Source organism: Phascolarctos cinereus, unplaced genomic scaffold (assembly GCF_003287225.1).
Source record: "Phascolarctos cinereus isolate Bilbo 61053 unplaced genomic scaffold, phaCin_HiC Scaffold_726;HRSCAF=1367, whole genome shotgun sequence".
NCBI classification, from domain to species: domain Eukaryota; kingdom Metazoa; phylum Chordata; class Mammalia; order Diprotodontia; family Phascolarctidae; genus Phascolarctos; species Phascolarctos cinereus.
The window spans coordinates 407,216,792-407,244,225 of record NW_027556098.1 but is presented as its reverse complement, the minus strand read 5'-3'; the positions used below and the strand labels follow the sequence as shown (position 1 = coordinate 407,244,225).

At 50.5% G+C, this 27,434-nt stretch overlaps 3 protein-coding genes across 8 annotated transcripts; all 3 read left to right on the top strand.

The window, feature by feature from the left end:
• The first annotated feature begins 2,503 nt into the window (after nucleotides 1-2,503).
• Nucleotides 2,504-9,152, top strand: FXYD1 (FXYD domain containing ion transport regulator 1). Its single transcript, XM_020977957.2, has 8 exons — nucleotides 2,504-2,528; nucleotides 5,753-5,817; nucleotides 6,547-6,579; nucleotides 7,288-7,362; nucleotides 7,636-7,672; nucleotides 8,587-8,636; nucleotides 8,864-8,918; nucleotides 9,066-9,152. Exons 2-7 carry the CDS (start codon nucleotides 5,757-5,759, stop codon nucleotides 8,884-8,886), a joined length of 279 nt encoding a protein of 92 aa, XP_020833616.1. The 5' UTR covers nucleotides 2,504-2,528; nucleotides 5,753-5,756; the 3' UTR covers nucleotides 8,887-8,918; nucleotides 9,066-9,152.
• LOC110202082 (uncharacterized) lies at nucleotides 8,896-16,274 on the top strand. Its single transcript, XM_078146234.1, has 8 exons — nucleotides 8,896-8,918; nucleotides 8,979-8,992; nucleotides 9,066-9,548; nucleotides 13,980-14,012; nucleotides 14,527-14,601; nucleotides 14,866-14,899; nucleotides 15,186-15,202; nucleotides 15,765-16,274. Exons 1-8 carry the CDS (start codon nucleotides 8,896-8,898, stop codon nucleotides 15,782-15,784), a joined length of 699 nt encoding a protein of 232 aa, XP_078002360.1. The 3' UTR covers nucleotides 15,785-16,274.
• A 328-nt stretch (nucleotides 16,275-16,602) lies between these two features.
• On the top strand, nucleotides 16,603-25,532 carry LOC110201850 (uncharacterized). Of its 6 annotated transcripts, none has more exons than XM_020977734.1 (10): nucleotides 16,603-16,743; nucleotides 17,791-17,860; nucleotides 19,095-19,181; nucleotides 19,309-19,371; nucleotides 19,611-19,661; nucleotides 22,852-22,914; nucleotides 24,547-24,576; nucleotides 24,754-24,828; nucleotides 25,065-25,110; nucleotides 25,232-25,532. In XM_020977734.1, the coding sequence occupies exons 1-10, from the start codon at nucleotides 16,618-16,620 to the stop codon at nucleotides 25,254-25,256; spliced, it is 636 nt and encodes a 211-aa protein (XP_020833393.1). In that variant the 5' UTR covers nucleotides 16,603-16,617; the 3' UTR covers nucleotides 25,257-25,532. The 6 variants fall into 6 exon arrangements, with proteins under 6 accessions (XP_020833393.1, XP_020833385.1, XP_020833398.1 ...); XM_020977726.1 differs by having other exon boundaries at nucleotides 19,071-19,181; XM_020977739.1 differs by lacking the exon at nucleotides 19,611-19,661 and having other exon boundaries at nucleotides 19,071-19,181.
• Nucleotides 25,533-27,434: the final 1,902 nt, after the last annotated feature.

The following is a 27,434-nucleotide window of genomic DNA, read 5'->3' as shown; positions in this document are numbered from 1 at the left end:
AGTTCTTAAGAGAGACCTTGAGAGTGCCCTTGTATCGCTTCTCCTGACCACCATGTGAACACTTGCCTTGTGTGAGTTCTCCATAAAATAGTCATTTTGGTAAGCATATGATTGGTATTCACATGGCCAGCCCATTGGAGTTACACTCTCTGCAGTAGAGTTTGAATGCTTGGCAGTTTAGTTTGAGAAAGGACCTCAATGTCTGGTATCTTATCCTTCCAGATGATCTTCGGAATCTTCCTAAGACGATTCAAATGGAAGCGATTCAGTTTCCTGGCATGGTGCTGATACACTGTCCAGGTTTCATAGGCATATAGCACTGGGGTCAGCGCAATGGCTCTGTAGGCCTTCAGTTTGGTAGTCATTCTAATACTTTTCTCCCACACTTTCCTTTGGAGTCTCCCAAACACTGAGCTAGCTCTGGCAATATATATGTCAACCTCATTATCCATGTGTACATCCCTGGAAGGTGCACTGTGAAGTGAGCTTATCCACAGCATTCAAAACTTCTCCATTTGCTGTAAGCGATGGTTCCACATTATGGACAGGGTGGTGGTGGCTGATGGAGCACCTATGTTTTCTTGGTGTTAATTGTTAGGCCAAAATTAGCACAAGCAGCAGAGAATTGATCCATACCTTGTTGCATCTCAGCTTCAGAGGCTGCACTGAGTGCACAATGAGCAAAAAACCATGTACCAACTCTCCCTCCACTTTAGTCTTGGCTTGTAGCCTTTCCAAGTTGAAGAATTTACCACCAGTGTGGTAGCTGACCTGATGCCGTGTTCATCTTCATTGAAGGCATTTGACAACATGGCTGAAAACATTATACTCAAAAGCATGGAAGCAAGCACAGTCTTGTTTCACTCCATTGGTGACTGGGAAAGCACGAGAGCATCGTCCGTCATCCAGAAGCCAGGCAAACATAGTGTCATGAAATTGATGTACAATACTGATGAACTTCTCTGAGCAACCCATTTTTGACATAATTTTCTGTAAGCCCTTGTGACTGACAGTATCCAAGGCCTTGGTCAGCTCTACAAATGTATATGCTCAAATGAAGGAAGGCAACATATAAAAGAGAGCTGAAAAGCTTCCGGGTAGGGGCTATGTAACTGAGGCATGGTGGTGAAATAAAGAATGGAGAGTGGCTGATCAGGGTCCCTTTTCAAAATGGAGCTGCTTGGAGGAACTTGCCAATGGGAGAAGGGGGCCATAGGGGAGAGGTAGAAAGCAGCTGGGGCTTGGTGGTAACATCCACCATTTTACCAAGGAAGAAACCAGAGATGGAAAACGACTTGAAAGTACCAGAACGGATATAGAGAGTGCCGGAATGAAGAATCCTTTCTCCCATGCTAATGAGTTGTGTTTCCACGGATAAGTCATTTCACTTCATAGCCTCAATTTTCTCATATTTAGAATGGAGTTAATAATTCCTGCACAGCCTACCAGCTTGTTGTGGGGCTTTAAAACAAATGCAAATTGGAGCTAGCCTTCTGGCTGTTGCTGGAATTCCCAGACAGAATTATAATGGTGGAGTGGGCATAAGAACACGTTTCCCCCAATGTTTGTTGTTATTTGGTCATGTATGACTCTTCTTGACCCCATTGGGGATTTTCTTGGCAAAGATACTGGAGCAGTTTGCTATTTCCTTCTCCAGCTCATTTTACAGATGAGGAAACTGAGGCAAACAGGATTAAGTGCCTTGCCTAGAGTCACACAGCTAGTGGGTGTCTGAGGGTCGATTTGAACTCAGGAAGATGAGTCTTCCTGACTCTAGGCTTGGTGTTCCATCCACCAAGCCATCCCGCTGCCCTCCTACCAAAGAGAGTTATGCAAAAGAGTGGGCTTGAAGAGGGAGTTCCCCTTTAGTTACCATGGTGATGATCCCCTGTCTGTAATGTTGTGGGTGGGATTCCTGACGCCTCCTTTAGTCCTGTCCAGCTCAGAGACTCTTTGTCAGCTACTGTAGACAGCTTGAGTCCCTCAGGGTCAAGGTCATGAGATCCCAGGATTTAGAGAGAGAACCTTAGAGACCATCCAGCTTGATGTCCTCATGTTGCAGAAAAGGAAACTGAGGTCCAGTGAATTCTAGGGGCTGTGTTCAAAGCCATATTAGTAGCAAGCAGCAGCCCTCAGATTTGAATTTAGGATTCAAACCAGATCTCCTGACTCCCCCAGATTTCTATGCGCTTGACCCTAGACCATGACAGTCTCTAGTCCTGGTGGGGGCTTTGAATGATGGTAACCAGGTGGAATGAATCCAAGAAGGCTTCTTGGATGGTGGAGGTGGTGGAAGTTGCAGCCAGGGTTTGAAAGGTGGGAGCAGAACCATGGATTAGAAAACAGTTCTAGCATCCAGGTGGCCATGTCCCAGGCCCAAAGCTTCTTTTCCCCTCCTGGGCTGTTCAAACATTAAGATGATCATTAACCAGGGCTGGTCAGTGACCCTGGGAGTGATCTGGGACAGAAGGGTAGGAGGGGTCCTGCCCCAGAGCTGAGTCCATATGGGACCATGCCCAGGCCCACAGGTAATCCAACATTCATACTTGAAGGTAACAGGGGAGGTGCCCCAGGAGAGGGTGTGGACCTGTCCTATTTCCCCTGGGGGAGCAGCAAAGACTTGACCCAAAAGCTGGGCCTGGGGGCAAAGGAGGGTGTTACAGGAGAGGGGAGCCTCAGGCTGGGCTGTGAGACCAAGAGAGGTGAAGGGTTTGGGAGCAGGGGAGCTGCTTATGAGTGCTGGCCTCTGTGTGTGTGTGTGCTAGAGAGAGAGAGACAGACAGACAGAGGGGGAGAAAGTGTTGCTAACTTATGAAGTTAAGTGGTACAGTGCCTGGCCTGCGGCCATTAAGCCTGAGGTCACGTCCTGCCTTGGACACTCATTTCTGTTTGCCTCAATTTTCTCAACTACCTCCCCGGATTGTTCTGAGGATCAAAGGAGATAATAATTGTAAAGCTCTTAGCACAGTGCCTGGCACACAGTCAGCGCTACAGAGATATTAGCTGCTATTATCATTATCATTGTCATTACCACCACGCCTCCCTATGTTCGCTTGTTTCTAGGTGTCCGTGTGTTGGCATGTCTGGATATTAATATGTTTGAGGGTGTGTCTGAAGGAGTCTTCAGGTCTTGGTGGTTATAATAAGGTGAAGAACTGAGGTAGCCAGACCAGGCAAATTCCTGGTCTGAGGTCGTGTCAACAGAGACACCGAGAACATGAATCACAACCTCAGGGCTGGGGGAGGCATGACACTCATAGGTCTGAGGCGGCTGGGTGGCGCAGTGGACAGAGCGCCAGACCTGACCTCAGGAAGGCTCTTCTTTGTGAGTTCAAATCCACCCTTAGACACACACTAGCTGTGTGACCTTGAGCTAGTCATTTAACCCTGTTTGCCTCAGTTTCCTCATCTGTAAAATGAGCTGGAGAAGCAAATGGTAAACCACTCCAGTGTCTCTGCCAAGAAAACCCCAAATAGGGTTGTGAAGAGTTGGACACAACTGAAAAACAACTGAACAATAACATAAATCTGAAGCATCATATTTGGGATAAAGCAGACCTCCCCTAATTGGGGGTGGGGGAGAATGTCAAAGGCACTAGCTTGGAGGAGGAATGGAGATGAAGCGGCAGCCACTAGCTCTCCTCTGATCAATCCCAGCAGGCTTTTGGGAAGAGGTGAGGGGATTCCCCAAGAGCTGCTTAGAACATTCAGAAAGGCTTCTCTTGGAGACGCCTGGGGAGGAGGGTTGGTCCAGCTCTATCAGCCTAGCGTGAGGTAGACCTGTGTGTGTTGTCCTATGGCCAGAAACTTTAGCCTGGTCTCCACCAGACCCCACTGTCTCCCCTTTACTGCCCCTCTACCATGTGGGTGCCTGCCAGTAGCATATTTCACCCTTGTTTGTGAGGAGAGAGTTAAGCTAACGGGCCCTGGGCTCGCTCTGGCCGGGGGCCTCACCCCCCCAAGTCCCCCGCCCCCTGGCCTCCCTCCAGCCTGGGCTCCAGTTACAGCGCCTGGGGAGGAGAAGGGAGGAGAAGGGAGGGGAGGAAGAGGAGGAGGAGGGGGGCGGTGCATCCAGGCCCAGGGGGTCCTCAGCAGAGCCTTCGGGACCCCTGAGCACAGACAGCCTAGGATCGAGTACTGGTCTGTTTGGGGTGAGCTTTCCCCCAAGCCCTTGAGGTTCCCCAGCCATGATTTGCCCTTTCCCCTGGCTCTCCCTCTGGTTTGGGGGGAGGGGGTTCCTATTTTGGGAGCAGAGAGAAGAGAATGTCCTGGGCCAGTATGGGAGTGTGTGAAGGAGCACAAGTGAAGTGGGATGATGGGGGTGGGGCGAGAGGTTACTGTGGGTCTGCTTTACCTCGCCTGGCTTTGGGGCTCCTGCTTCTCACCAATAGAGGGGCTGGAGGGAAAGAGAGAGGATTCTGCTGTTATCGCCTCTGCCCCCCTGACTGGTCTGAGGGCTGGGGAGTAACAGCGGTATGTGCGTGTTTGTGTGTGCTCCAGGAGCCAGGGGTTTGGGCTGTATCTCAGCTATGGAGGAGAGGGGAGAGCTTAGAGGCACCCCCCACACACATACACACCCCACCCTGGAACGTTGGGCAAGGACGTGGCCAAGGGTTACCATTCTACCCAGGGCTTACCTTGGGGCAGGGCTGTTGGGTCAAGCTATGTGCTAGAGTGATTGTGTATGTTTGTGTGTGTGTGTGTGTGTGTGTGTGTGTGTGTGCGCGCGTGCACCCCTCTCCATAACTGGACACAGCTATGCTTCTCTACCCCAAAAGCTGCTCAGTCTGGCTCTTCCAGATGTAGTTGGGGACACAGTTCTGTCGGTCTGTTTGTCCGACTGTTCTAGAAATTTCCCGAGCGTTTGTTTTTGTCGACAACGACACCCCTTGGCAAAGTACAGCTGTGCATCAGAGTGGGGGGTGGGGTGGGGGGAGGATTGTGTGCTGGAGCTGTCTAGGCTCCCCCTGTCAGTCACTGCATCCCCCTTCCTAAGCGTGGCTGGGTGGCCCTCTGCGAGTGAGAGGGAAGGACAGGGTGCGGTTGTCATGGCTACATAGGGAGGCAAATTCCTCTGGGGTGATGCTGGAGATATTTATACCCCTGGGTCCCATGCCCAAGGGTCAGGCGAGGGTTAGGCAGGATGCCAGGGGTGTTACGGTGACAGAGAATGGATTATGGAGTGTGTGACTTTGTGTGTGTGTGTGTGTGTGTGTGTCCCTGGGTCTCTTCACCCCATGGGCATTTGTGTGTCTTTTCTGGATGACACTGCACCTCCTGTATCCTATATAGCTGTGTCTGGTACTTTCCTGTTGTATAACACACACACACACACACACACACACACACACACACACACACATACACACACACACACACTCTGAGGCTGGACCTCCCAGATGTTGGGCTTTGAATCCCCTCCTCCTTCTCCATCTTGGGGAGCTACAGGTTCCCGTGTGGGTCCAAGGCTGTGTCCCCCTCAACTGTGCCTCCCTGATGTCTGCCCTGTGTTATGTTTCCGTGGCTCTCTGTTCTGGCTCTGAATCTCACCCCTAGGAGGGCTCCCTTCGTATCTCGGGGCGACCAGTCAGTCCAGATGGCTCTGGCTGGATTAGGTCCTAGGCCCTTCTTAGACTTAACCCTTTGGGATCTGGCTCAGAACTGGCAGTGGGTGGGGCAGTGTGGTAGAAAAGTGTGGAGAAGGAGAGGGGCCCAGTGGGGGAACCTAACTGGGTCCACCATATCCCCACAGGACAATGGAGCCCCCTACCCAACTCCTGCTTCTCTGCATAGCCCTGATCTCAACAGCAAAGGCGGGTGAGTCTAGTGAGTAGAGAGGAGAAAGGATGGCCTTGGTGGGGAGGGGAAGGCAGCAGTACAGCTTCTAGCCATACTCCCAACCTCAACTGCCACGGTGCTAGGCAAGACATTAGCCACTGACCAGTGTGTATATAAGTGTATATATCCAGGGCTGTATATATGCATGAGCAGCCTCAGGCCTTAAGCTTTCAAACACCTGAGTTATCTATGCACCCAGACTCCCCAGAGAAGCCAGCCTCCCCCATGGTGAGAACCCCTTTTAACATCAGGTCACACCAAGCATAACAGGGCCAGGGAGCGAATCTGGGGCAAAAGATAGCCACGTGGGCATCTCAGGCAGAAGCAGGGCGCACCATCATGAGTAACAACGGCTCATTTCTAGAACACAACAGTCTGGTGAGGCCACCAGGGCAGGGATTATCAGCCTCATTTTATTAATGGGGAGACTGAGGCCCAGAGAGGAAAGAGATCTTGCTTGGCTTTCCATAGGGAGTGAGTGATTTGTCAGACCTTGGATTAGGACTCAGGCCTCTTGACTCCCACCAATTTTTTTTTTCCCTCCACTGAGACAGGAAGGGAAAAAGGGTTAGGCCCCTTCTTCCAAATGATAAGTGAAGAGTTTGGTGCCCAGAAATGTCCAGTTTCCTGTCTAGGGAGACATAGCCAGTTATAGGCTGGAGCTCACATCCCTGGAAAAGGTAACCCCAAATCCTTGTATCTTTGCAGAAGCTCCGAAGGAAGGAGACCCATTTACATATGGTATGAGTGTGTGTCTGTTTTGGGGTCTGTCCCCAACCCCTGTCTTGGTGCTCCCTCTCTGTCTCTCTCTCCATCTCTGTCTCTCTCTGTCTCTGTCTCTGTCTCTCCCCCCCGCCTCTTCCTTCTTCTCTCTGTCTGTCTCTGTCTCTGTCTCTCTCTTCCTCTCTTTCTCTCTCTCTTTCTCCTCCTCCTCCTTCTTCTCTGTCTGTCTCTGTCTCTATCTCTGTCTCTGTCTCTGTCTGTCTCTCTCTCCTCCTCCTCCTCCTCCTTCTCTCTGTCTGTCTCTGTCTCTCTCTATCTCTGTCTCTCTCTCTATCTCTGTCTCTCTCTCTTCCTCTCTCTCTCTCTCTCTCTCTCTCTCTCACTATCTCTGTCTCTCTGTGTCTCTGTGTCTCTCTGTCTCTCTCTCTCTCCTTCTCCTCCTCCTTCTTCTCTCTGTCTGTCCCTGTCTTTCTCTTCCTCTCTCTCTCCTCCTCCTCCTTCTTCTCTCTGTCTGTCTGTCTCTCTCTTCCTCTCTCTTCCTCTCTCTCTCTCTCCTCCTCCTCCTCCTTCTCTCTGTCTCTGTCTCTCTCTCTCTGTCTGTCTCTCTCTTCCTCTCTCTCTCTGTCTCTCTCTCTCTTCCTCTCTCTCTTGCTATCTCTGTCTCTGTCTCTGTCTCTGTCTGTCTCTCTCCTGACTCCTCACTCCTCATTCTTTCCCCTTTCTCAGACTACCAGTCCCTGAGGATTGGAGGGCTAGTTTTCGCTGGCATCCTCTTCATCCTTGGCATCCTCATCATCCTCAGTAAGTCTTCCTCAATCACCATGGGACATGCTAGGCAGCATTGCGGGGGGGGGGTCCAGAGCGGGGGAGGTGTATGGAGGAATGATCCCACATGCATCTGTTAGGGCATTCACCCTGTGTAGACACTTGTCGGGGTATCTGTTGTCTCCCAGACAGAATGTTAGCTCCTTGAAGGCAGGCACTGCATCACTTTTTTGTCTTTGTATCCTCATTGCCTGGCACATGATAGGCACTTAATACAAACTGACTGATTGCTTGCTTGATCCCCATCAGGCCGCAGATGTCGCTGCAAATTCAACCAACAGCAAAGGTGAGTGAAGTGCTCTGTGCCCTCCGTTTACCACACCATTCCCTCGGCTGTCCCTTTGTCTCCGTGAAGTCTTCCATCTTCATCACTCTCTCCATCTACCTTTGACCCTTTCCATCTATATGTCTAACTTCATGTCTGACCTTTCATCTTCTCCTTCCCACCTCTTGATTGTTTCTCCTTGTTGCCTCTCTATTTCTTTGTATCTTTGTCTCCATCTGTCTCTCCCTAGTTTTCATCTGCACTCCATTCTCTACCTTTATTTCTAATTTTCTCCATTTTTAAATCTCTAGCTCTCCACCTTGGGTTGTCTCTGTCTTTCTCCGCCTCTATTTCTGACACCAATTTCATTTCTAACACTCGGTCTCTGATTCTTTTTTTAAATAATTATGAACTCAACGTGCATGACATTTTAGTGCAAAGAAAGGAAAAAAGACTGTATGTGAAACTATGAACCATAGTGTAGGTTTTTTTCACTTTGTCGTCCCATCTCTCTCCATCTCTGCTTCTGACTCCATCTTCATCTCACCTTTTCTCTGTATTTAATTAGATTTTCATCTCTATCTCCCTCCTTTTGATCTTCTCTCTCTGTCCATTACTGTCTCCCTCCACTTATCTAACTTTGATCCTCTGTCTCCATTTCTATCTTGCTCCATCTCAAATTATGTCTATTTTCATCTTTATCTCTGACTGTATGTTTTAATTTTTCTCCATCCTAGACACACACACACTCTCTCTCCCTCTCTCTCTCTGTCTCTCTGTCTTCTCTCTTCCCTCTCTGCTCTCTCTGTCTCTTTCTTCTCTCTCCCTTTTCTGTTCTCTCTCTCTTCTCTCTCCCCTTTCCGTTCTCTCTGTGCCCCTCTTTTCCTCCATTGCTTCCCTAACATGGTTCTTTTTGCCTTTCTCCCACTTCCCAGAACTGGGGAACCCGATGAAGAAGAGGGTACTTTCCGCAGCTCCATCCGTCGTGAGTTTGCTTTTGGAAGCCCTTCCCTGGGGAGCCCCACTTAGAGAAGGGGGTGTGGTCATTCGGGGGAGATCACTGGCTGCCTCAGAATGGTGCAGAGGAAACCCCTTCCCCGGGAAGATGCTTAGCTGGGGGAGGAGGGTGGCCAGAGATGAGACCCGGGGAGGGAAATTTCCCAGATGGCCTTCCAGATGACACCCTCCCCCATCTCTGCCTTCCCTCCCCAGGCCTGTCCAGCAGAAGGCGGTAGGAGCCTGAGATGAAGTCAGAGAGACTGACCAGGTAATAAGTCGTTATCAAGGGAGGGGAGGGGCAAGAAGTGGGGATATCAGGATCCTGCAGCCCAGGGGCTGGGGGTCAAGACCCCCTTTGCTCTGCCTACAGGTCGCTCTCCGGATCTAACCCTCTCCTCCCATCCACTCTCCATAGGTTTCCCAGGGTTCCTGCCCGCGCTCCCACTCCCACGGTGCCCCCAGCACCTCCAAACCTGTAATAAAGGCCAGTCTTCCACGCGCAGTCAGTGTCTCTGTCCCACAGTCCGGTCTGGTCGCCTGAGTCCCCGAGAGACTGAAGCTCCCTCTCTCCCCCCACTAGGAGGCGCCCCCGCCCACGGACTCCGCAGACACCCGAGGCGGGGACTTGGGCTTGCATGTGGGAGGGGGAGGGGTCGCCGAGGGGAGGCGGGGGCGGGGAGCCCGGGAAACCCGCCCCCGCCCCCCCCACGGAGCCCCCATTGGCTGCAGTGTCCGCCTCCGCCCTTTCCACCGCCCCCAACCCGGAGGTCTCTCTCACGTCCCCCCCTTCCAAGTCTGCCCCCCTCCCCCAGTCAGATCTGGGCTCCCTCTGCAGCTGCCGCTTCTGCCTTCCGCGCCCCCGGCCCAGCCATGGTGACCCCCGGGCCCGTCACACAGGGTGAGAGGGAGCGAGGCCCTGTCAAGCCCGCAGTCACAGGGGACCCCAGCCAGGAGAATGGAGGAAATGGGGACCCTGTCAAGGGGAATAAGGGAAGTGGACTCCTGATCTAGTGGGTATGGGGGAGCAGGGAAGAGGACAGGGACCCCATTATAAGACAGACCATTCTAGTGGGTCTGGGGAGGGATGGAGGGAGGGCACCTGGGGAGGTCTGGAGGAGTAGGAGAATGAGAGACCCCATTGTGGGGCTGGAGCGGAAGGGGACCCAGTTTGGCGCGAGGATAGAGGGTTGGAGGGATTCTGGTCTGAGGGGATGGAGAGAGCGAGGACCCTGGTCTAATGGGGCTGGAGGGGAGAGAGCCTGGTCTCCAGAGGAAAGACTACGGGCGAAGGATTCTTATCAGAGGCTGAGAGGGGAGCATGGCGGGGGAGGTGGGTGAAGGGGGAGAGCCTCTGGCAAATGGGGAGATCTTCCCTGGGGAGGAAGGGAGGAAAAGGAGGATGCCACTGACCCTGAATATCGTAGACTGGATAAATGTTTGCTGAATGAGTGAGTGACTGATCTGAGCCGTAGCCATGGCAACTAGATGGTCCAGCCCCTGGGGGAGTGAAGTGGGAAGGTGTTTTCTGTAAGGAGGGCCTGTGATGCTGTAGAGGATGCCTAAGTGTGCGCTGGAGTGTGATTGTTTATGGGGGTGGGGGTGAAGGAGACATCCAGGGCTGTGCAGGTGCACGACCCTGGGAATGGCATCTGTCTCCGTCACTGGCTCCGTTTATATCAGGGTCTCACCAGGGTTTCTGACCCCTGGGCGGGGGCCGATGTGTGTGTGTCGGGGGAGTAGATAAGATGAGATCTTACTGTTGATCATTTCCACCGGCTAAAGGGCCTTGGTTGGACAAATACACCCCTAAGGGTCTTTGAAGAGAGAGCCGATGCTTCAGAGAGGCGGAAAGACAGAGGCAGATATAGACCCTGAGCCTAAGAAAAAGACAGAGACTGGGGCGGGGGGGCGGAGAGAAAGAGAGTGCACGCACCGGGGACTGCGTGCCTGCAGGGGCTGTAAGCCGCAGTGACCCCACCCATGGAGGGGAGGGGAGGGACCGGAGCTGAGAGGACCCTCCCCTCTGCTGAGCCTTGGGGGTGGGGATAGGAGAGCCTTCCTCCGGGGTGTGTCCGTCGCCTCAGACTCACTCGGGTCACTTGGGGTCGCAGTGTTTGAATACAAACCCTCCCGCAACATTTCATATATACAGTGTCAGCTACGCCCTCCCTCAAGCCCCGCAACCCGCGGCTTTCCCGGACCCACGGAGCCCCAAGTTTGCGGCAGCCTCCCAAACCTGGGACGCTCAGATGCTCATGACTGTGGGGTGGGGTGGGGTGGGAAGAGCTCGGGGAGAAAGCTCTCGCACCTCGACTCAGGAGAAGAGAGGGGCGATGAAGAAGGTTATAGCTCCGTGGGAGGTGGAGTTGCTGGGCCCGGGGTGGGGGTGGGGGGGAAGGGGCTGCAGGGGAACAGTCTCTGGGTGCGGAGGGCCTTGAGGAGAAGAGGGGTTGGAGAGAGGAGTTTCTGGGAGGGGGGTAGGCTCTATAGGGGAGAAGGGTCTGGGCAAGGAGGAGCTAGGGAGAAAAGACTCTGGTGTGCGTGTGCTGAGGGTGGGGGTGGGGGGGAGATGCATCTTCTCCAGACATCTGTCTGGCAGGAACCCAGAGACAGCAGTTTCCCGGAGATGCTGGTTTGTTCTGATCGATGACCAAATGGGCCTACAAAGACCTCACACCAAAGGAGCCCAAACCTCATCCCAATCCACCATCATCTGAGGGGAATCTCAGGTCTCAGGAAATCCACGGGGAGGGAGGAAGCCACGTGTTCTGTCCTACAGTCACTGAGAAAGCTCATCTTCAGAGAAGAAAGAGGTGACATGGGGAAGAGCAAAAGGAAAGGCATTGCCCTCGCCATCCTCACCCACGTGGAGAATCTGGGGGCTCCCGAGTGAGATGTCCAAATCCCCTTCCCCATACTCCTCCCTCCTAGACCATCCACTTACCCAGGGCTGGGAATAAAAAAAGGCTAGAGGCTCTGTGGGTTGGGGCAAGACAAAGCAAGGATTCCTGAGCTCGGAGCATGAATGACGAATGGAGGTATCCGACTACCTTGCTCCCCCCCAGACCCTCCCCCTATCCCAAGCCTCCCTTCCCTCATCGCACTCCCTCCCTTTCAGAATGCCCCAGTTGCTGCAGCAACCCCCTCCTTCACTAGCTTCTCCTTGGCAACGGGCCTGTGGTGATGCATCCTTCTCCTTGCTCCACCCCCTAGCGAAGCTCCATCCTGAGGGGCCTCATCCTCCCACCTTCCCTGAGCTTTGGGGAATAATGCAGCTGGGATGGGGAGGAAATCTTAGAGAGGAGAAGCCCTCGGTACCAAAAATTGATCCTCAAGATTACATTCTACACTCAGGAAATTGGGAAAATGAGCTCCTAGAATGGTGTGGAGCCTAGGCTCTTAGAATATGAGAATCCAACACTCACAGAACCCTAGAATCTGAAGCTGAATGGGACTTCAGAAAAGTGGCTGGGTCCCCTTCCCAACTCACGGGGAAGCCTCTCTCCAGACTCCCTGATCATCAGTGCTAAGCATCTTGAGGAGATCTGAGTCATACTCCTCTCCTGTCTGAGGTGGTAGAAGCTCAGGGAACCCTCAGACTGAGGGGAGAGGCTGGAGATAAATACACATAAGACACAAGGCAGGAGTCACAGGGAAGGAACTGGGGTGGGATGGGGAAAGTCTGGGGAGAAAGCTCCCACAGGGTGGGAGGAAGCAAGTATAGTGGCAAGAGTAGTGGAGATTGGAGTCAAGAAAACCTGGCTTGGAATCCTGCCTTACTAGCTATGTGTCCCTGGGAGGGGGAAAAAAGTCTCAGTTTTCCCCATCAGTGAAATGGGGATAACTTTGCAAACCTTAAAGCATTATATGACTGTGAGTTATCCTCCTCACTGGACAAAGGATAAAATTGGAAGCCAGAAAGACTTCCTAGAGAAAGAGATTTTGAACTGGGTCTAGGAAGATGAAAGAGAGGAAATTAGGTATAAGTGTAAGGTGAAACAGACTTACTGCAAAGATACCAACCAATCCACCATGCCTGAAAGAATACCTGAGGCAAGTAGTCAGTCCACAAGTATTTATTAAACACCTACTATGTGGTAGGAGCTTTGATGAATACCAGAACACAAAGACAAAAATGAATCAATCCTAGCCCTCAAGGAACTTGCATTCTGTTAGGGAAGATAACATCATAGACAGACTGACAGACAGACAAATACAAAGATAAATAGATAGATGACATAGAGAGATATAGATAGATACATAGACGGATAGAAGGATGATAGATGTAGGTAGGTAGATAGATGGAGAGAAAGATGTAGATAGACAGACGATCAGACGGATGGATGGATGAATAGAGACAGGAGATAGAAGAGAGATTGAGAGATGTTGAATAGAAGATATTGGATAGATAAATAGAAGATAGAAATACACAGAAGACAAAGACAGAGCTATATACATATACAACGTACCTGATAATAGATGCATATATGAGCTATATAAATTATATTCGAAATAAATGCAAGTTAATTTTAGTGGGAAGTTGCTAGCCACTAGGGGGATGGAACTGAGCTGAATCTTGAAATAAATCAGAGATTCCAAGATGTGGCATAGAGGAAGGAATGCTTTCCCGGGCTGGGGGACTGTCAATGCAAAGACACAGAGATGGGAAATGAAGCATTGTGTGCGAGAGACAGCAAATAGGCTAGTATGGCTGAACCACAGAGTGAGTGGAGAGGAGTAATGAGGTAGCCGAGTCATGGACTTGGAGTCAGGAAGACCTAAGCTAAAAGCCTGTCTAGACCGTTACCAGCTGCATAACTCTGGGCAAGTCACTTACCCTTTCAATTCTAAATGCAGAATCTGTAAAATGGAGATCATCATAGCACCTCTCTCCCAGGGTTGTGAGGATCCAATAAGACAGTATATGTAGAATACTATAGAAATGCTAGCTGGAAGGGTCCTTAGAGAACATAGAGTCCAGCCTTATTTTACAGGTGAGGAAACTGATGTCTAGATCGGTTAAGTGAATTGCCTCGGTTCCTATAGTCAGGGATAGGGAACCTATCAAGGCCACAAATGGCCCTCTAGGTCCTCAAGTGCGGCCCTTTGACCAAATCTAAACTTCACATTTGTTCTGTGATCCTGGTAAGTAGAACCAGGGTCCATCCTGTAGTGTCAGGTATGAGGAGGAAGAGACAGAGAGGCCCTCCCTGGTAGTCATAGGCCCCTCTCTCTCTCTCTCTCTCTCTCTCTCTCTCTCTCTCTCTCTCTCTCTCTCTCTCTCTCTCTCTTTCTCTCTCTCCTCTTTTTTTTCCCTCTCTCCCTTCAGCCACTTCTCAGGAACCTGACCGTTTCTACTATGGTGAGTTGGGGACTTGAGGGAGTCACAGGTAATGAGGCCCAGCCCTCTCAGTCAGCCTGCAAGGCATGGCTGATAACTCAACTATCTTTCCTGCCTGCCCCTGGTCTACATCCTGTTGGCTTGGATTTGCCTGGGAGGTTTCCCGCCCCCTAAAGTTATTCTGGGCTCAGACTACTGTTAAAACAAATATAGTGGGGTTTTTTCGAGGCCACATCAGCTAATTTGGAGAGGGCAGCCTAAAGCAGAGAATATCTAGGAGTTGGGAGTGGGGTACCTACTAGGAGAAAGACGGAACAGTTTGGGAATTAGGGTTTATTCATCTCCTTTCTGTGTTAAATTCAAATTCTCAGTTCAGGTCCTACCCCGCCCCCTACTCCCATGAGGTCCCATTTGACAGATGAGGAAACTGAGGCCCACAGAAGTTGGGATAAAAGCAGGGTGGAGGCTTGGGGAAGGGGGCTGGTGAAGACTCTACATACAGGTGGGTCACTGAACGTGCTATTTCCCTTTGCAGACTATGACTCTGTTCGTATTGTGGGACTTACTCTGGCTACTATCATGTTTGTTCTGGGCATCCTCATTATACTCAGTAAGTGCCTTGTCATTACCTGCACAGAACCTACCCTTGAGACCCCCAGAACAAGCCCTCCTTCAGCTCCCAGTCCAGAGCCCCTCCCATAGAGCTTTGGCTCCCTTATACAAGCCCTCTTTCCTCAGACCACAGCATCCCCACTCCTGGGGTTATGGGGCAACCATGCTGAGTTTGGGTGGATCCCTTCCTGACTATTTTCCCTGGCTCCCAACTCTAATCTCAGATTTTCTTCTTTCCATCTTCCCATTTCTCATTCTACAGGCAAGAAAGTGAAGTGTAGGAAGTCAGACTCCAGGTCAGAAGGGTCTTTGGGGGGTTAGGGATGAGGGTGGGCTTCTTCTATTTCCCCCCAGTCCCTCTATCTGGCTTGCACTCTCCCTCTACGCCCCTCTGTGTCTACTTCTGTTTTTCTCTTTCTGTCCATCCATCTGCCTCTGTCTGTGTTCCTCTCTGTCTCCTATGTCTTTCTGCCCCTGTTGCCTTCCTTATCTGCCTCTGCCTATATGCCACTGTGTCAGGTCTCCCTCTGTCTCTGTCTCTCGGTCTCCTTACGGTTTCTTCTCATTCCTTTCTTCCTGCAGTCCGACCATTAAAAACTGTAAGTTTCAATTCTCATCATTAGGGAGTGTGTGTGTGTGTGTGTGTGTGTGTGTGTGTGTGTGTGTGTGTGTGTGTGTTGAGGTGGGGGGTGGGAATAGTCTGTACCTGGATGGATACTACAGCAGAAAACTAGCTGCATTTGGGAAGGACTTTCAGATTAAGTCTCGGTCTCTTGGAGGGAAGTGGGCTGTTCTGAATAGGGAGCTGTCCTCAGAGTAAGGAAGACCTAGCCTTAAATTCTATATCTGATACATAGTAACTGTGTGATGCTGGGCAAATTACTTAATCTCTTGGATTAAGTGGAAACTTTCTAAGACTGTCAGAGGGGACCTGCGCTGAGGTCCTCACCTGAGAGTTCCCTCTACTTATGAAATCAGTCCCTCTCCCTATCATTTTAGCGGGAGGGGAAGAAAAGCAGTGGCAGATTGGATTAACCAACCACCAAGTGTATACTGCACAGGATTAGAAACATGAGGGTGTGGTGTTAGTGTGTATGGGGAAGGGGGAAACTGGGGTGGGAGGTTGTACCTCTCTCTATCCCCCTGTCTCTTTCCCCACAGCCCCAGGGGGAGCCGTGTAACATGAGGAGGAGTCTCCAGCTCTGCTGCTGCCCCCATCTCAAAGACCCTAGGGGTTAGGGATGGAGATCGCTGGGGCCCCCTGCTCCCAGCCCCCCCTCACACCAGTGAATGTTCCCCTTCTATATGAGCTGCCTGTGCCCCAAACTGGACTCCTCACCCCACAGGGAGTGCCCAGGGCCCAAAGCATTGAGCCCCCTTGGGGGACAGGGCTGGCCCCCCTCCCTGAGGCTTCTGCAATAAAATCCACTCCTATTCCTCCTCGTGGACCTAGGCATACAGTCCCCTGGTCCCCTTCTAGGACCCAGACATACACTCCTTGCCTTGCCTCCTTCCTAGAATCCAGGTATCCACTCCCTCAACTCCTCCCCTAGATCCCAGGTATCCAGACCACCCCCTCAACCCCTGCTGCCCTCCTGACTCAGGCGTCTGAGCCCTGACCCCCTGTTTGTTACCTTCTGAGCTCAATAAATGTGGATTCAGGGTTTTTTCCCTCTGGTCTCTCTGTGTCCTTCCTGGTTCTTGTTTGGCGGGGAGAGGAAAGAATAAAATAAGTCACCCCCCCTTAAGATAAAGGGAAGGGAAAGTGAGAGAATACCAAAGACCCTGTATCTCCTCCTTCCCCCTTCCTCCCAACCTGACTGTTCTGCTTATTTTCCCTGTTAGAGAACATGTAGGGACTTCCAAGATGTCCACCCCTGTCCCGCTTCCCCTCAGGGCATCTCTTATACCTCACCCCCACATTCTCCCATACTGGGGTGTCCCTCACTCTACCCCTGCGTAGTCTCTCTCTGGCTCCCGCCCCTGGCTTTGAAGCCAGGAAGCCAAAGAGGAAATGACTCTCCCAGTCTTGGCCCCCGCCCGCCCCGTTCTCACACCCCCCTCCCACCTCGGCTCCCCACCCCGCCCTGCCTGTCCCCACCAGGCCAAGGCCACTAGCTCCGGACCCCCCAGCTCCAAGGTAAAGCCCTCTTCTGCGGCTGTGGGCTCTCTTTCCCCTGGTCTCTAGGGCAGGGGGGGGGGGTTGAGATTTTCTGCCCATCATCTCCTGGACCTGGGCCCTTTCTCCTCTCTGCCCATGTGTGTCTGTCCCTGTCTGTGTCTGTGGCTCTCCTCCGAACCCTCTTTTCCCCTCTGCTTCTCCTAGCTGCCTCTGCCTGCTCCGAATTCCTCTGTCTCTCATTTACCCCCTCCAGGCTCTCTTGCTGGTCTCCGAGTTATCTCTGCCACCTCTGTTCTTCCCCATCCTCTCCCCTTTCTCTCTTTCCTATTAGATTTCTTTTCTGTTTCACGTATCTTCCACCTAGTTTGGCTATCCCTTGCCTCTTCTCTTTCTCTCTGTTCTTCTTTCCCTTTCCCCATGGCCCCGGCTCTGACTGCTCCCCCCTTCTCTGCCCCCCACCCCACCCCCCACTCCAGCCAGCTCATTTTTTCCTGCGAGAGCAGGAGCCCCAGTTACTCATGATGCCTCTCTGCCCTCCCTCCGGTTGGGCTTCTCAGCTGGGGCGGGGGGGACAGACCCAAGAGGGAAAGGGAAGGAAGCCGGCCCATGCATCCTAGCTCCTTTCAGTTTGACCCTGGCCCCCTGACTGGGGAAGGGACGAAGAACTTTGTGCCTGACTTGAAAACGAAGTGGAGAAAGCGGGGTATGGAGACGAGGGCCGGTTCTGCTCTCAGCAAGCTCTTGCATCAGTGACTGCCAAACCCTCCCTAAGCTGGTTGCTTCCTGTTTCCTCTAGGGGAGCAGGGGGCGGGGTGGCTGAGATGGGGATGAGTATAGGAGGGGGAGAAGTAGAGGAATTAATTTCCCCCCACATCTCCCCACTTCCTCCCCCGGGGTCTCTGGTGGGAGTGAGACTGCTCTGTGATGCTCCTCAGAGACAAACCTGAGTCCAAATGCCAGATCCACAGCTCTCCCCAGATTCCACCCCTCCCAATTTCCAGCAGCCCCTACAGGAAGCTGGACACCCCCTCCCCACATATCAATGCCATCACTGCCCCCCCACAGATGTCAGCTTCAGGCCACCTCTACTTCCTCTTCCTCCTCCTGGGCTTGGCCCCATCTTCATGGACCCAAGGTGAGTCACACTACAGTTTCCCCTTCTCCTCGATTCTCATCAGATTTCAGTAGTGTTCCATTATTTTCTATCACTCCCATTGGGGCCGGACGCTCCCTGAGGGTGGGAACTGGGTCACTTCTTTTAAACCTCCATCTCCCCAGCCATCCATGCTTGTCCATCCCACCCAGCTCTTGTCAACGTGCTCCATTGAACACAACCCCAGAGTCCATGGAACGTGTGGTTTCCCTTGAAGCACATGAGCCTGGCAATCAGCTATTACTCAGTGTTTCCACTGCACTAACCCACCTTCCTCCCCACACATGCATTTCTTGGAGGATGTCCTTTCCACAGCTTCTTCTTCCTAATTCTATATTTGTATCACAGCCTGCTCATGCCCAGCTGTGCACCTCTCTACAGCCCTTTGGGACATCCTCCATTTCAATTCTCTACCAAGCCTGGACGGGCTGCAATCTGCATTGTTGGAGGAAATACCCACATTGATAGGATCACAGAACCATTGGAGTACCCCAGGACAATGCCTTTTATACCGGATCCTAGATTGGGACCGCCAGGGCCATTTATCCCCATCCCCTTTTTACAAATGAGGAAACTGAGTCCCAGAAAGGAAGTGACATAAGGTTATAGATTAGAGAAAGAAGGGACCTTAGAGTACATCTAGTCCTTACCTTTCATGTTACAGAAGGGAAAACTAAGGAAGTTAATGTGATTTGCTTGAGACCATGGGTAGGGATTCAAATCCAGGTTCTCTGACTTCAGACCAGGAAGGAAAGAAGCATTTATAAAGTGCCTTCTATGTGCCAGGCACTGCACGTGGGGCAGAATGAAAGGATTGGATTTGGATCAGAAGGTGTGAGGTCCAGTCCTTGTTCTGCTCCTTCCTGCCTTTGTGAGACCTTGGTCAAGAAATGTCGCCTCTCTGGGCCTCAGTTTCCTCTTCTGTAAGATAGGCTAGATGGCCTCAGAAGCCCTTTCCAAGTCTAGATTTATGGTAAAAGGGCCGCTGAGTTTGAATGTAGCTAAAGAAAAAATTTTGGGGGGTTGGGACAATACTTTTCTATCCCCAAAGCTACCAGTGAGAAGGATTTGATTATATGGCTCTGCCCCGAGTAGGAGGTGGGTGGGCCAGGAAAGCTGGTGGGGGTGGAAGGAATCCTGGCTGAACTCCTCTTCCCTCCCCCATTCACTACCCCCACTGCCCCCCAATTAGACACGTCCATGGCACCCCACTTAGGTACATCGATGGCCCCCTACTTAGACATGGTGGAGAAGAACCATTCAACCCCATCCGAGGAGCCACTTGCTTCAAGCTTAAGCACAGGTGAGGGATAAATGGGGGAGTCAGGAGGGAAGAGACTTGGGGGAGAGGGCCTGGCAGATGTGGGGCTTACCATGGGGACTGCAGTGAGCCCCACGAGATCTCTTCCACCAACTCTGCCCACCCCCAGCTCGAAGCCCAACCACCTCGGAGCTCCAGCTGACTTCGAGGGATCCCACCAAGGATGGTGAGGGTAAGTGGGGTTCATGGGTGCTGGGAGAGGAAGAGGAAAGTGACCCAGACCCTGACCTGGCTCCCGAATGGCCACAACACACCCCTCTCCTGATTCGGCAGCAGATGGGCTGAAACTTGAGACTTTGAAGCCTTGACTAGACTTGTCCAAGGGCCAAAGGCTCTGGGGCCTCAAACCTTGCGGGAGGGAGGACTCTAATCATTTCTCATGCCCCATTCTCCTGTTTCCTTGGGGGAAAGACACAGGCCAAACCCAGCCAGAGGATAAGGTGGAAACGACTTCAGCAATGGGTAAGTGGGAGACTGGGGAGCAGGGATGAAGGGCCCTATGATTCTCATGCTATGTAATTCAATCACCTTCTCCTCATCTCCTCTCTCCCTCACGCATGGTGAGCCCTTCTACCACCCCCTCTCTCCTCCAGATCTTCCCTGCCTTTCAAGGCCCAGCTCAAGACCCCCTAATTCAGGAAGCCTTTCTCCCCCCCCTCCACCCTCTCTTCCCCATGTGAGAGCAACATTTTCCCTCATCAGATTTAAATTTTATTTTTATTCTAAGAGTCAGTGTGTCTGGTAGATGGGGCACAGCTGGATTTGCAGTCAGGAAGACCCCAGGTTCAAATCTTGTCTCTGACCTTTGGGGTCACAGGTTTAGAGCTGGAAGATACTTCCAAGGCCATCATGTGGTCCTCATTTACAGTTTAGAGAATTGAGCCCCAGGGAAAAGAAAGTTGTCTAAGGTGAACTTTGTTCTTTCCCTTCAAAATCTGACTTACTAACTGTGCACCCCTGAACCCTTGACTCCCCGTGCCTGGGCCTCACCTACTAAATCGGTGGGAGGCCCCCCTTCTGAAAACTGCAGACCTTTCCATTTTTGCATATTGTCTCTTCTCAGCTTAATGACCATTAAGTGGACACAAACATTCTAATGCACAAACAGACTCTGGCATCCCACTGTAAAACTCTGTTACTTATAGAGATAACATCTAACCATGTGGTCAATCTTTTAAAAAAGTGCAATATTATCATTTAGCAAGATAACCAAAATGTTCGTTTTACTTGTACCCTCTACGGATTTCTCTCATGTCCCTGTGGGGATTTTGTTCCTCAGATTTTTTATCATCATCATCATTATTTTGCTTTTCATGTTACTGAGCTGGTCCTTCTCTCTGCATACCTTCATCTGTTTGCCTGCATTTCCTCCTATTCTTCACCTTTGACACCTCTCATGGTTCCTTGACATTCCATCAGCTCCAAAGGCCTTGTACCATGGACCTTGAAAGCACCTCCCCACCAACATGGAGTTTCATTGCTTTTAACTATCTTGGTTAATATAATGATAATTATAATAATGATAATGATGATGATAATAATAATAATAATAATAAACTGGCTTTACTTTAGCACTAAGATTTGCAGAGTGCTTTATATATGGCATATCATTTAATAACCTAATTTAAATTCTCGAGGCTGCGTGTTGAAGGGATAGACAGCTGGTCTCAAAGACCTGAGTTCGAGTTTTTTCTCTAGTGCATACATACTAGGGGTGTGATCCTGAGCACCTGGTCTACAAGGCTATTAGGTGTTGAGAAAGTGTTGATCTGCACTGATAAAGGGAGGTTCTTTATCAGGGAGTTCCCTAAGCCAAGGAGATCACTGGGTTTCTTCCCTATCACTGTCCTGACTTTAATTTACTAATGATTGAATGGGCAGTATTGTAGAGGTAGGGTCAGACCCTCCATTGGTACTTCATTGGATATGATGGGGAAATGAGAGGAGAGAGTCAAAAGTGAATTCAGGGTTTTGAACCTGGATCTAGAAGGGTGGTGGTGTCCTGGATGAAAAAACTAAGGAGAATAGAGGGTTTGGGGGCAGGGGGAGGTAGAGAGAGAATAAATTCTGTAATGGACATTAGATCATAAATTTAGTTCTGGAAGAAACCTTAGAGTCACCTACTCTAACCTCCCCACTTTACAGATGAACTGAGTCCCAGTGAGATGGAATAATTTGTCCAGGACCACCCAGCTAGTAGATGGTAAGGGCAGGATTTGAATCCAGCTCCATTGTTGTTAGCCCCAGCATGCCTTCTATCCCACCATGCTGCCACCCATATTCAGTTTGAGGTGTCTATGGGTCACCTAATTGGAGATAGAATTGGTGACATGGGGACGGATCAGAGGAGAGAGATCAGGGTGGGCTGCATGGATCTGAGATCACAGATATATGACAATATATTAAATAATAATTATATATAAATTAATATAACATTATATACTATTAGTATAATAAAATCATAGATTTTAGAACTGGAAAGAACCTTAGAAGTCTCCTAGGCCAATCCTTCATTTTATAGGTGAGTGACCAAAGACCAGAGAAGTGAAATGGTTTTCCCAAGATGATGTAGGAAGCAAAAAGCAGAGTCAGGATTTGAACTTGGGGCTTTTGACTCCAAATCTCTTTCCCTTGTACCATGCTGCCACCGAATTGTAAATACCCCATAGTCTAGAGATTAGATAGAAAGATCTATATTATATAGAGAGACAAAGAGACAGAGACAGAGGGGGGAGAAAGAGAGAGAGAGAGAGAGAGAGAGAGAGAGAGAGAGAGAGAGAGTTAGAGTTGAACCATGGCAGTTGATGAGACCACAGAACAGAGGGGTTGGAATATGGGTGACGATCTAGGGAAGGAGAGTATAGAATAGCCAGAGAGGTCAGAGGACACTAAGGAGTGAGCAGTGTCATGAAGATCCAGGGAGGAAAAAGGTTCTAGGGGGAGGGGAATTTAATGGTGTCAACTGGAGCAAAGAGATGCTTGTTGAATGAATGACTGAATAACTAAATGGGTATGGGGGCAACTAGGTGACATCATAATGGTTAGAATGCTGAGTGGTTTAGAGTCAAGAAGACCCATCTTCCTGAGTTCAAATCTGGCCTCACATTTACTAGCTGTGTGTTTCCTTCTTTTTGACGCTAATACTTTATTTGGCATAATCTTTTATCTCTTATAATTTTTTCCTCTTGTTTAAGAGATAAAAATTTTCCTCTACCATACCATTACGATAATGGGCTCAAATTTCTCCTAGACCTTTTCCTGGCCCTCTCCTTTTCACATACTCCTTTGCTCTCCCTCTTCCTAGTGGGAAAGATCTTAGCTTAAAAAGGCCAAGGCCTCCAGCCGCATCTGAGGCCATTTCCAGTTATCTTGATCTATATCTGGCCACTGGACTCGGATGGCTCCAGAGGACAGAGTGAGGCTGGTGACTCTGCACAGTCTTACCTCACTTAAATCCAATTCCCCTGCATGTTATAACATCACCTTTCTTATGTCATGGTCCTCTTTGAGGATGAAGGACAAGCGACAATCCTAGTAACATATTTGTTCGCAACCTTTGACCATTATTAGAACATAATTAGAACCTGAGGGCAAGGTTATGTCCTGCCCTAGCACAGCATTGTATACCAAGTCTCTGTCCCATGTTCTACAGGTAACTTAGAGCCTAGAACTGTGGCCAGCAGAACAAGACCCCAGACTCCATCCATCTCTTCTGGTCAGTGATTCCTGTACCCCAGCCCTCATCGAGAGGGAGGGATCTAGGGCACCATTCCAATGGGGGTGGGCAGGAGGGTTTTGGCAGGGAGACGCACAGTGTGGGAATCATTCTGAGAGTGAGGTGATAGGATCTGGCTCTTCCCCCCTTTTCTCCTTCCTCCCACACCCACTCACAGCTGTTCCTCCCTAATCCCTTAGGAATCAGCCTAGAACAGCAGAGAACTTTGGTTTTAGGAATCTAGAGACCTGTGTTCTCACATCACAGGATCTCGAGCTGGAAGGATCTCAACCTGAGAATATCTAGCACAATCCCTGAATCTTCCCCTCGTTGGACTATCTTGTTTCCTCACCCTTAGAACACACACTAGACACATTCCCTTCTGTTCCTTTGCTCTCATCATTCAATTAAACATTTTGGGCACCACTTCACTCCCTACCCAGCATGTTCCCCTCCACCTCTCTGCTTATCCCAATAGAATATAAACTCCTTGAAGGCCAGGAACCAGGAGGTAGCTAAGTGGCTGGGGTCACCCAGGCGGTGGTGAACCAATTTCTTCCCCAGACGGAACAATAACACGGCATGGTGAAGTGGATAAAGGGCTGAATTTGGAGTTAGAAAAGCCTGAGTTCTAGTTGTATGACCCTGGGCAAGTCACTTAAACTCTTGTTTGCCTCAGTTTCCTCATCTGAATGGGGAGAATAATTGCCACTAGCTCTCAGGGTGGATATGAAGACAAATGGGATAGAATTTAAGTGCTTTGCAAATTTTAAAGTGCTGCATGCCAGCTATGGGCTGCTAGGTGGTGCAGCAGATAGAGTATAGGGTCTGAAGTCAGGAACACTCATCTTCAGGAGTTCAAATCCGGCTTCAGCCACTTATAAGGTGTGTGGCCTGGGCAAGTCACTTCACCCTGTTTGCCTCAGTTCCTCATCTGTTAAATGAGCTGGAGAAGGAAATGGCGAACTGCTCCAGTATCTCTGCCAAGAAAACCCCCAATGGGGTCAGGACCCAACAGTAACAAAGGCTAGCTACTATTACTGTTAGGGTGTGGTTCTTTCCTCTGTACCATCTGTACAATGCTTTGCACAGACGAGGCCTTTATGAGTGTTTTATGCTGTTCTGGTGCAGCCATTTTTCAGTCCTGTACGACTCTCCGTGACCCCATTTGGGGTTTTCTTGGCAGAGATACTGGAGCAGTTTGCCATTTCCTTCTCCAGCTCATTTTACAGATGAGGGACTGGATTGAATTGAAACCAAGACCAGGGAGAGAGGGTCATAGAGTAGAAAGAGAGCTGGATTTGAGGTCAAAAGTCCTGGGTTCAAATCCTTGTCTCTTCCACTCCCACCTGTTGGACCTTGGCAAATCCAAATCCTGCGCCTCAGTTTCCTCACATTTGCCAAATCAGGGAGTTGGTCTAGAACTCTAGAAGGTCAAGATGACATGGGGAGGCAGGAGGTCAGTGGGTGGAGTGCTAATTGTGGTTGTTGTAGCTAAGTATCTGGGATGCAAACAAAAAGAAAGTCCAGGCCGCCCTCAAGGAGCTTACTTTCTAAAGGAGAAAGACAGTGATGAAAAGGGAGGAGCTGCAAAAAGGCCCCTGGCCCTGACTTTCTTTCTGTCTTCCCCAGGTGAGGAGGAGTGGGATCCCTTCAAAAGCAGTGAGTCATTCTTCCAGACTTGGGACCCAGGGATGGAGAGGGGGCAGGAAAACCACAGGGGCTCCTTCCCCTCCTGAATCCTCCACACCTGACCCCCTCCCCCTCCTCTCTCTCTCTCTCTCTCTCTCTCTCTCTCTCTCTCTCCTCTCTCTCTCTCTCTCTCTCTCTCTCTCGCAGATGAATATACGCTCCGAAAGAGGGGCTTAATTGCAGCGGCTATACTCTTTATCACAGGCATCCTCATCCTCACCAGTAAGAAGGAGGGAAAGCTGGGAGGCGTGTGGCTTCCGGGTCTAGGCTGGGGAGGGACAAGAGGTTAGACTGGGTGTCAGAGGCCCTGCATTTGCGTACCAGCTCTGTCCCTGTCTGTTGTGTGATCTGGGGGTCAATCCCTACCCCATCTCTGCGGTGAGGTTTACCCATCTGCGACCCAAGGACCCGTCCCATGAGCGGGATTTACTCTCTTGTTCTCCCCCAATTCCTCTCAGGCGATCGGTGCCGCCAGTTCCGCTGGTGCAGAAGGCAGCAGCGAAGGTGAGACCACGGAAAGTGGGGGGAATGGGATGGCTGGGAAGATCACAGGGGTGCCACAGGGGGGAGGGGGGAGGTCCTTCCTCTCACTGCCTCCTCTCTGTGCACTCCTGTCCCTTCAAAGTGCCTACAGGGTGACCCAAGCCTGAGGCCCCAGACTCTAATGAAGAGGTATCAATGGAGCCGTAGCGGTGGAAGGACCCCCCAGACTCCAACCAAGCCTGAGACTCAGGGAGCTCTGGGAAGAAAGCACCACTGACCACTTTGTGTGGCCTCTCACCATCATGGCCTCTTTCTCAAGAAGGCACATGCTCCCCCAGTTTCTAGGTCTCCCTGGTCTCTGACATCCCCCCGGCCCAGACCCCACATTTCTCAGCACTTAGCTTGGTACCAAATGCTCAATAAACGTTTGCGGGACAAACGGATGAATGAATGTTGGTTCTGACCCGGCATCTCCTCTGCTGCGCAGATCTCCCGGGATGGGATTCAGGGGGATGCAGCCAAGGGAAGGGACCAGAGCCTCGTCAGTGGACGGCATCCACACTTTGCACCCAGAGTCTTGCTTTAGCTGAAGACAGAGTTCTTATCTCTCTAATCCTAGGGAATTCTAGGAGAACACTGTAGCGTTAAAGAGATCTGGTCCCCAAGAGTTACCAGGAAAGCCACAGAGAGCTGCGGGCCACCTCCGCTGCCCCTCCCCCCCAAGGCCTACAGGGCCCCATTAGACAGAAGGGGACGGAGCATCCAAAGCTGGTGGGTTCCTCAGGGGGGTCAGGTATAGGAACAAGGAAGGGGGCCGAGGACTTTGGCAGCGGCTCCTGGAGGCCTCCTGTCTTCTGACTACAGCCTGCAGGCCCTTTTCCTGCCCAGGGGTGTGGGGCCCGGCTGGGCTGTGAGGTCACCCAGCGGGATTGCTAACAGCAAAGGAGGAATGGGGGGGTGCCAGGGACCATCCCAGGGCTCTCACTATCAGAGCTCTAATTTGAAGAAAAATAGATGAATAGAAAATCATCTTCCTTCCCTCCGCCTCCCCAGCACTCATGGCTGGCACCTGCGCTCCAGGGGAGAGCCAGCCTGGCTCCCCGATGCTGCCCTGTCATGCCGGAGGCCCCAAGCCTGGCTCTTTGGCATATGATTCAGGGGAGGAGGAAGAGGAAGGGGAGGAGTGGAAAGGAAGCTTCTGGGGGCACGCAGACAGAGCTCCCTAGGTTTGAGCAGTTTACATTCTGTGGCATTTGGGGGAGGAGAGATCTAAGTATAAGTATATAGATATAGATAAAGAAATATAAGATAAGAGAGTGATGAGAGAGGGAGAGAGGGGGAGGGAGAGAGAGAGAGGGAGGGAGGGAGACAGAGAGAGAGACAGAGAAGAGGAGCAAGAGAGAGAGAGTATAAGTATATAGATAAATAAAAGAAATATAAGAGAGCGAGTGATGAGAGAGAGAGGAAGAGAGAGAGGAAGAGAGACAACTAACAATGGGGGGAGGATCAGGAAAGGAGGAGGACCTGGGTTCAAATGTTTCTTAGCTGTGTGACCTTGGGGAAATCACTTGACCTTTCTAGGCCTCTGTTTCCTCATCTGTAAAAGGAGGAAGTTGGATTCAAGGTTATCTAAGTTCCTTTCCAGGTCTTCGATCCTATGAGTCTTGCCTTCAGGTGAGGTATAGTCTAACTAGGAACACACACACACACTCACACACATACCTACATATATACACACACACACTCACACACACACCTACACACACACACCTACATATACACACACACCTACACACACACACCTACATACACACTCACACATATACACACACATACACATATACACATACACATGCAGACATATACATATACACACTCACACAACCTACATACACACTCATACATATACACACATACACATGCACATGTATACATATACACACTAACACAACCTACATACACACACATACACATACACATATACACATATACATATGTGTGCTCACACACACACCCCTACATACACACACACATACACACTCACACACAGGTGCACACATACAGACACATGCACACACACACGCTCACAGTCCCTACCTCTCTCCCGAGACTCCTCTCTAACGTCACCAACAGCCTCTTAATCCACTGGCCTTTTCTTAGCCCTTATCTTTACCGACCTTTTTTCAAGCAAAAACCGCTCTATTTGTGCTCTTCTCAGGATCGCGGTGTGCATTAAATGAAACCGTAATTAAAGGGCTTTGCTCACTCCAAATGCCACCTGTTTTTTTATATTATATTATTATATTATGTTATTATATTAATAATTGTTATTATTTTCTTGTTAT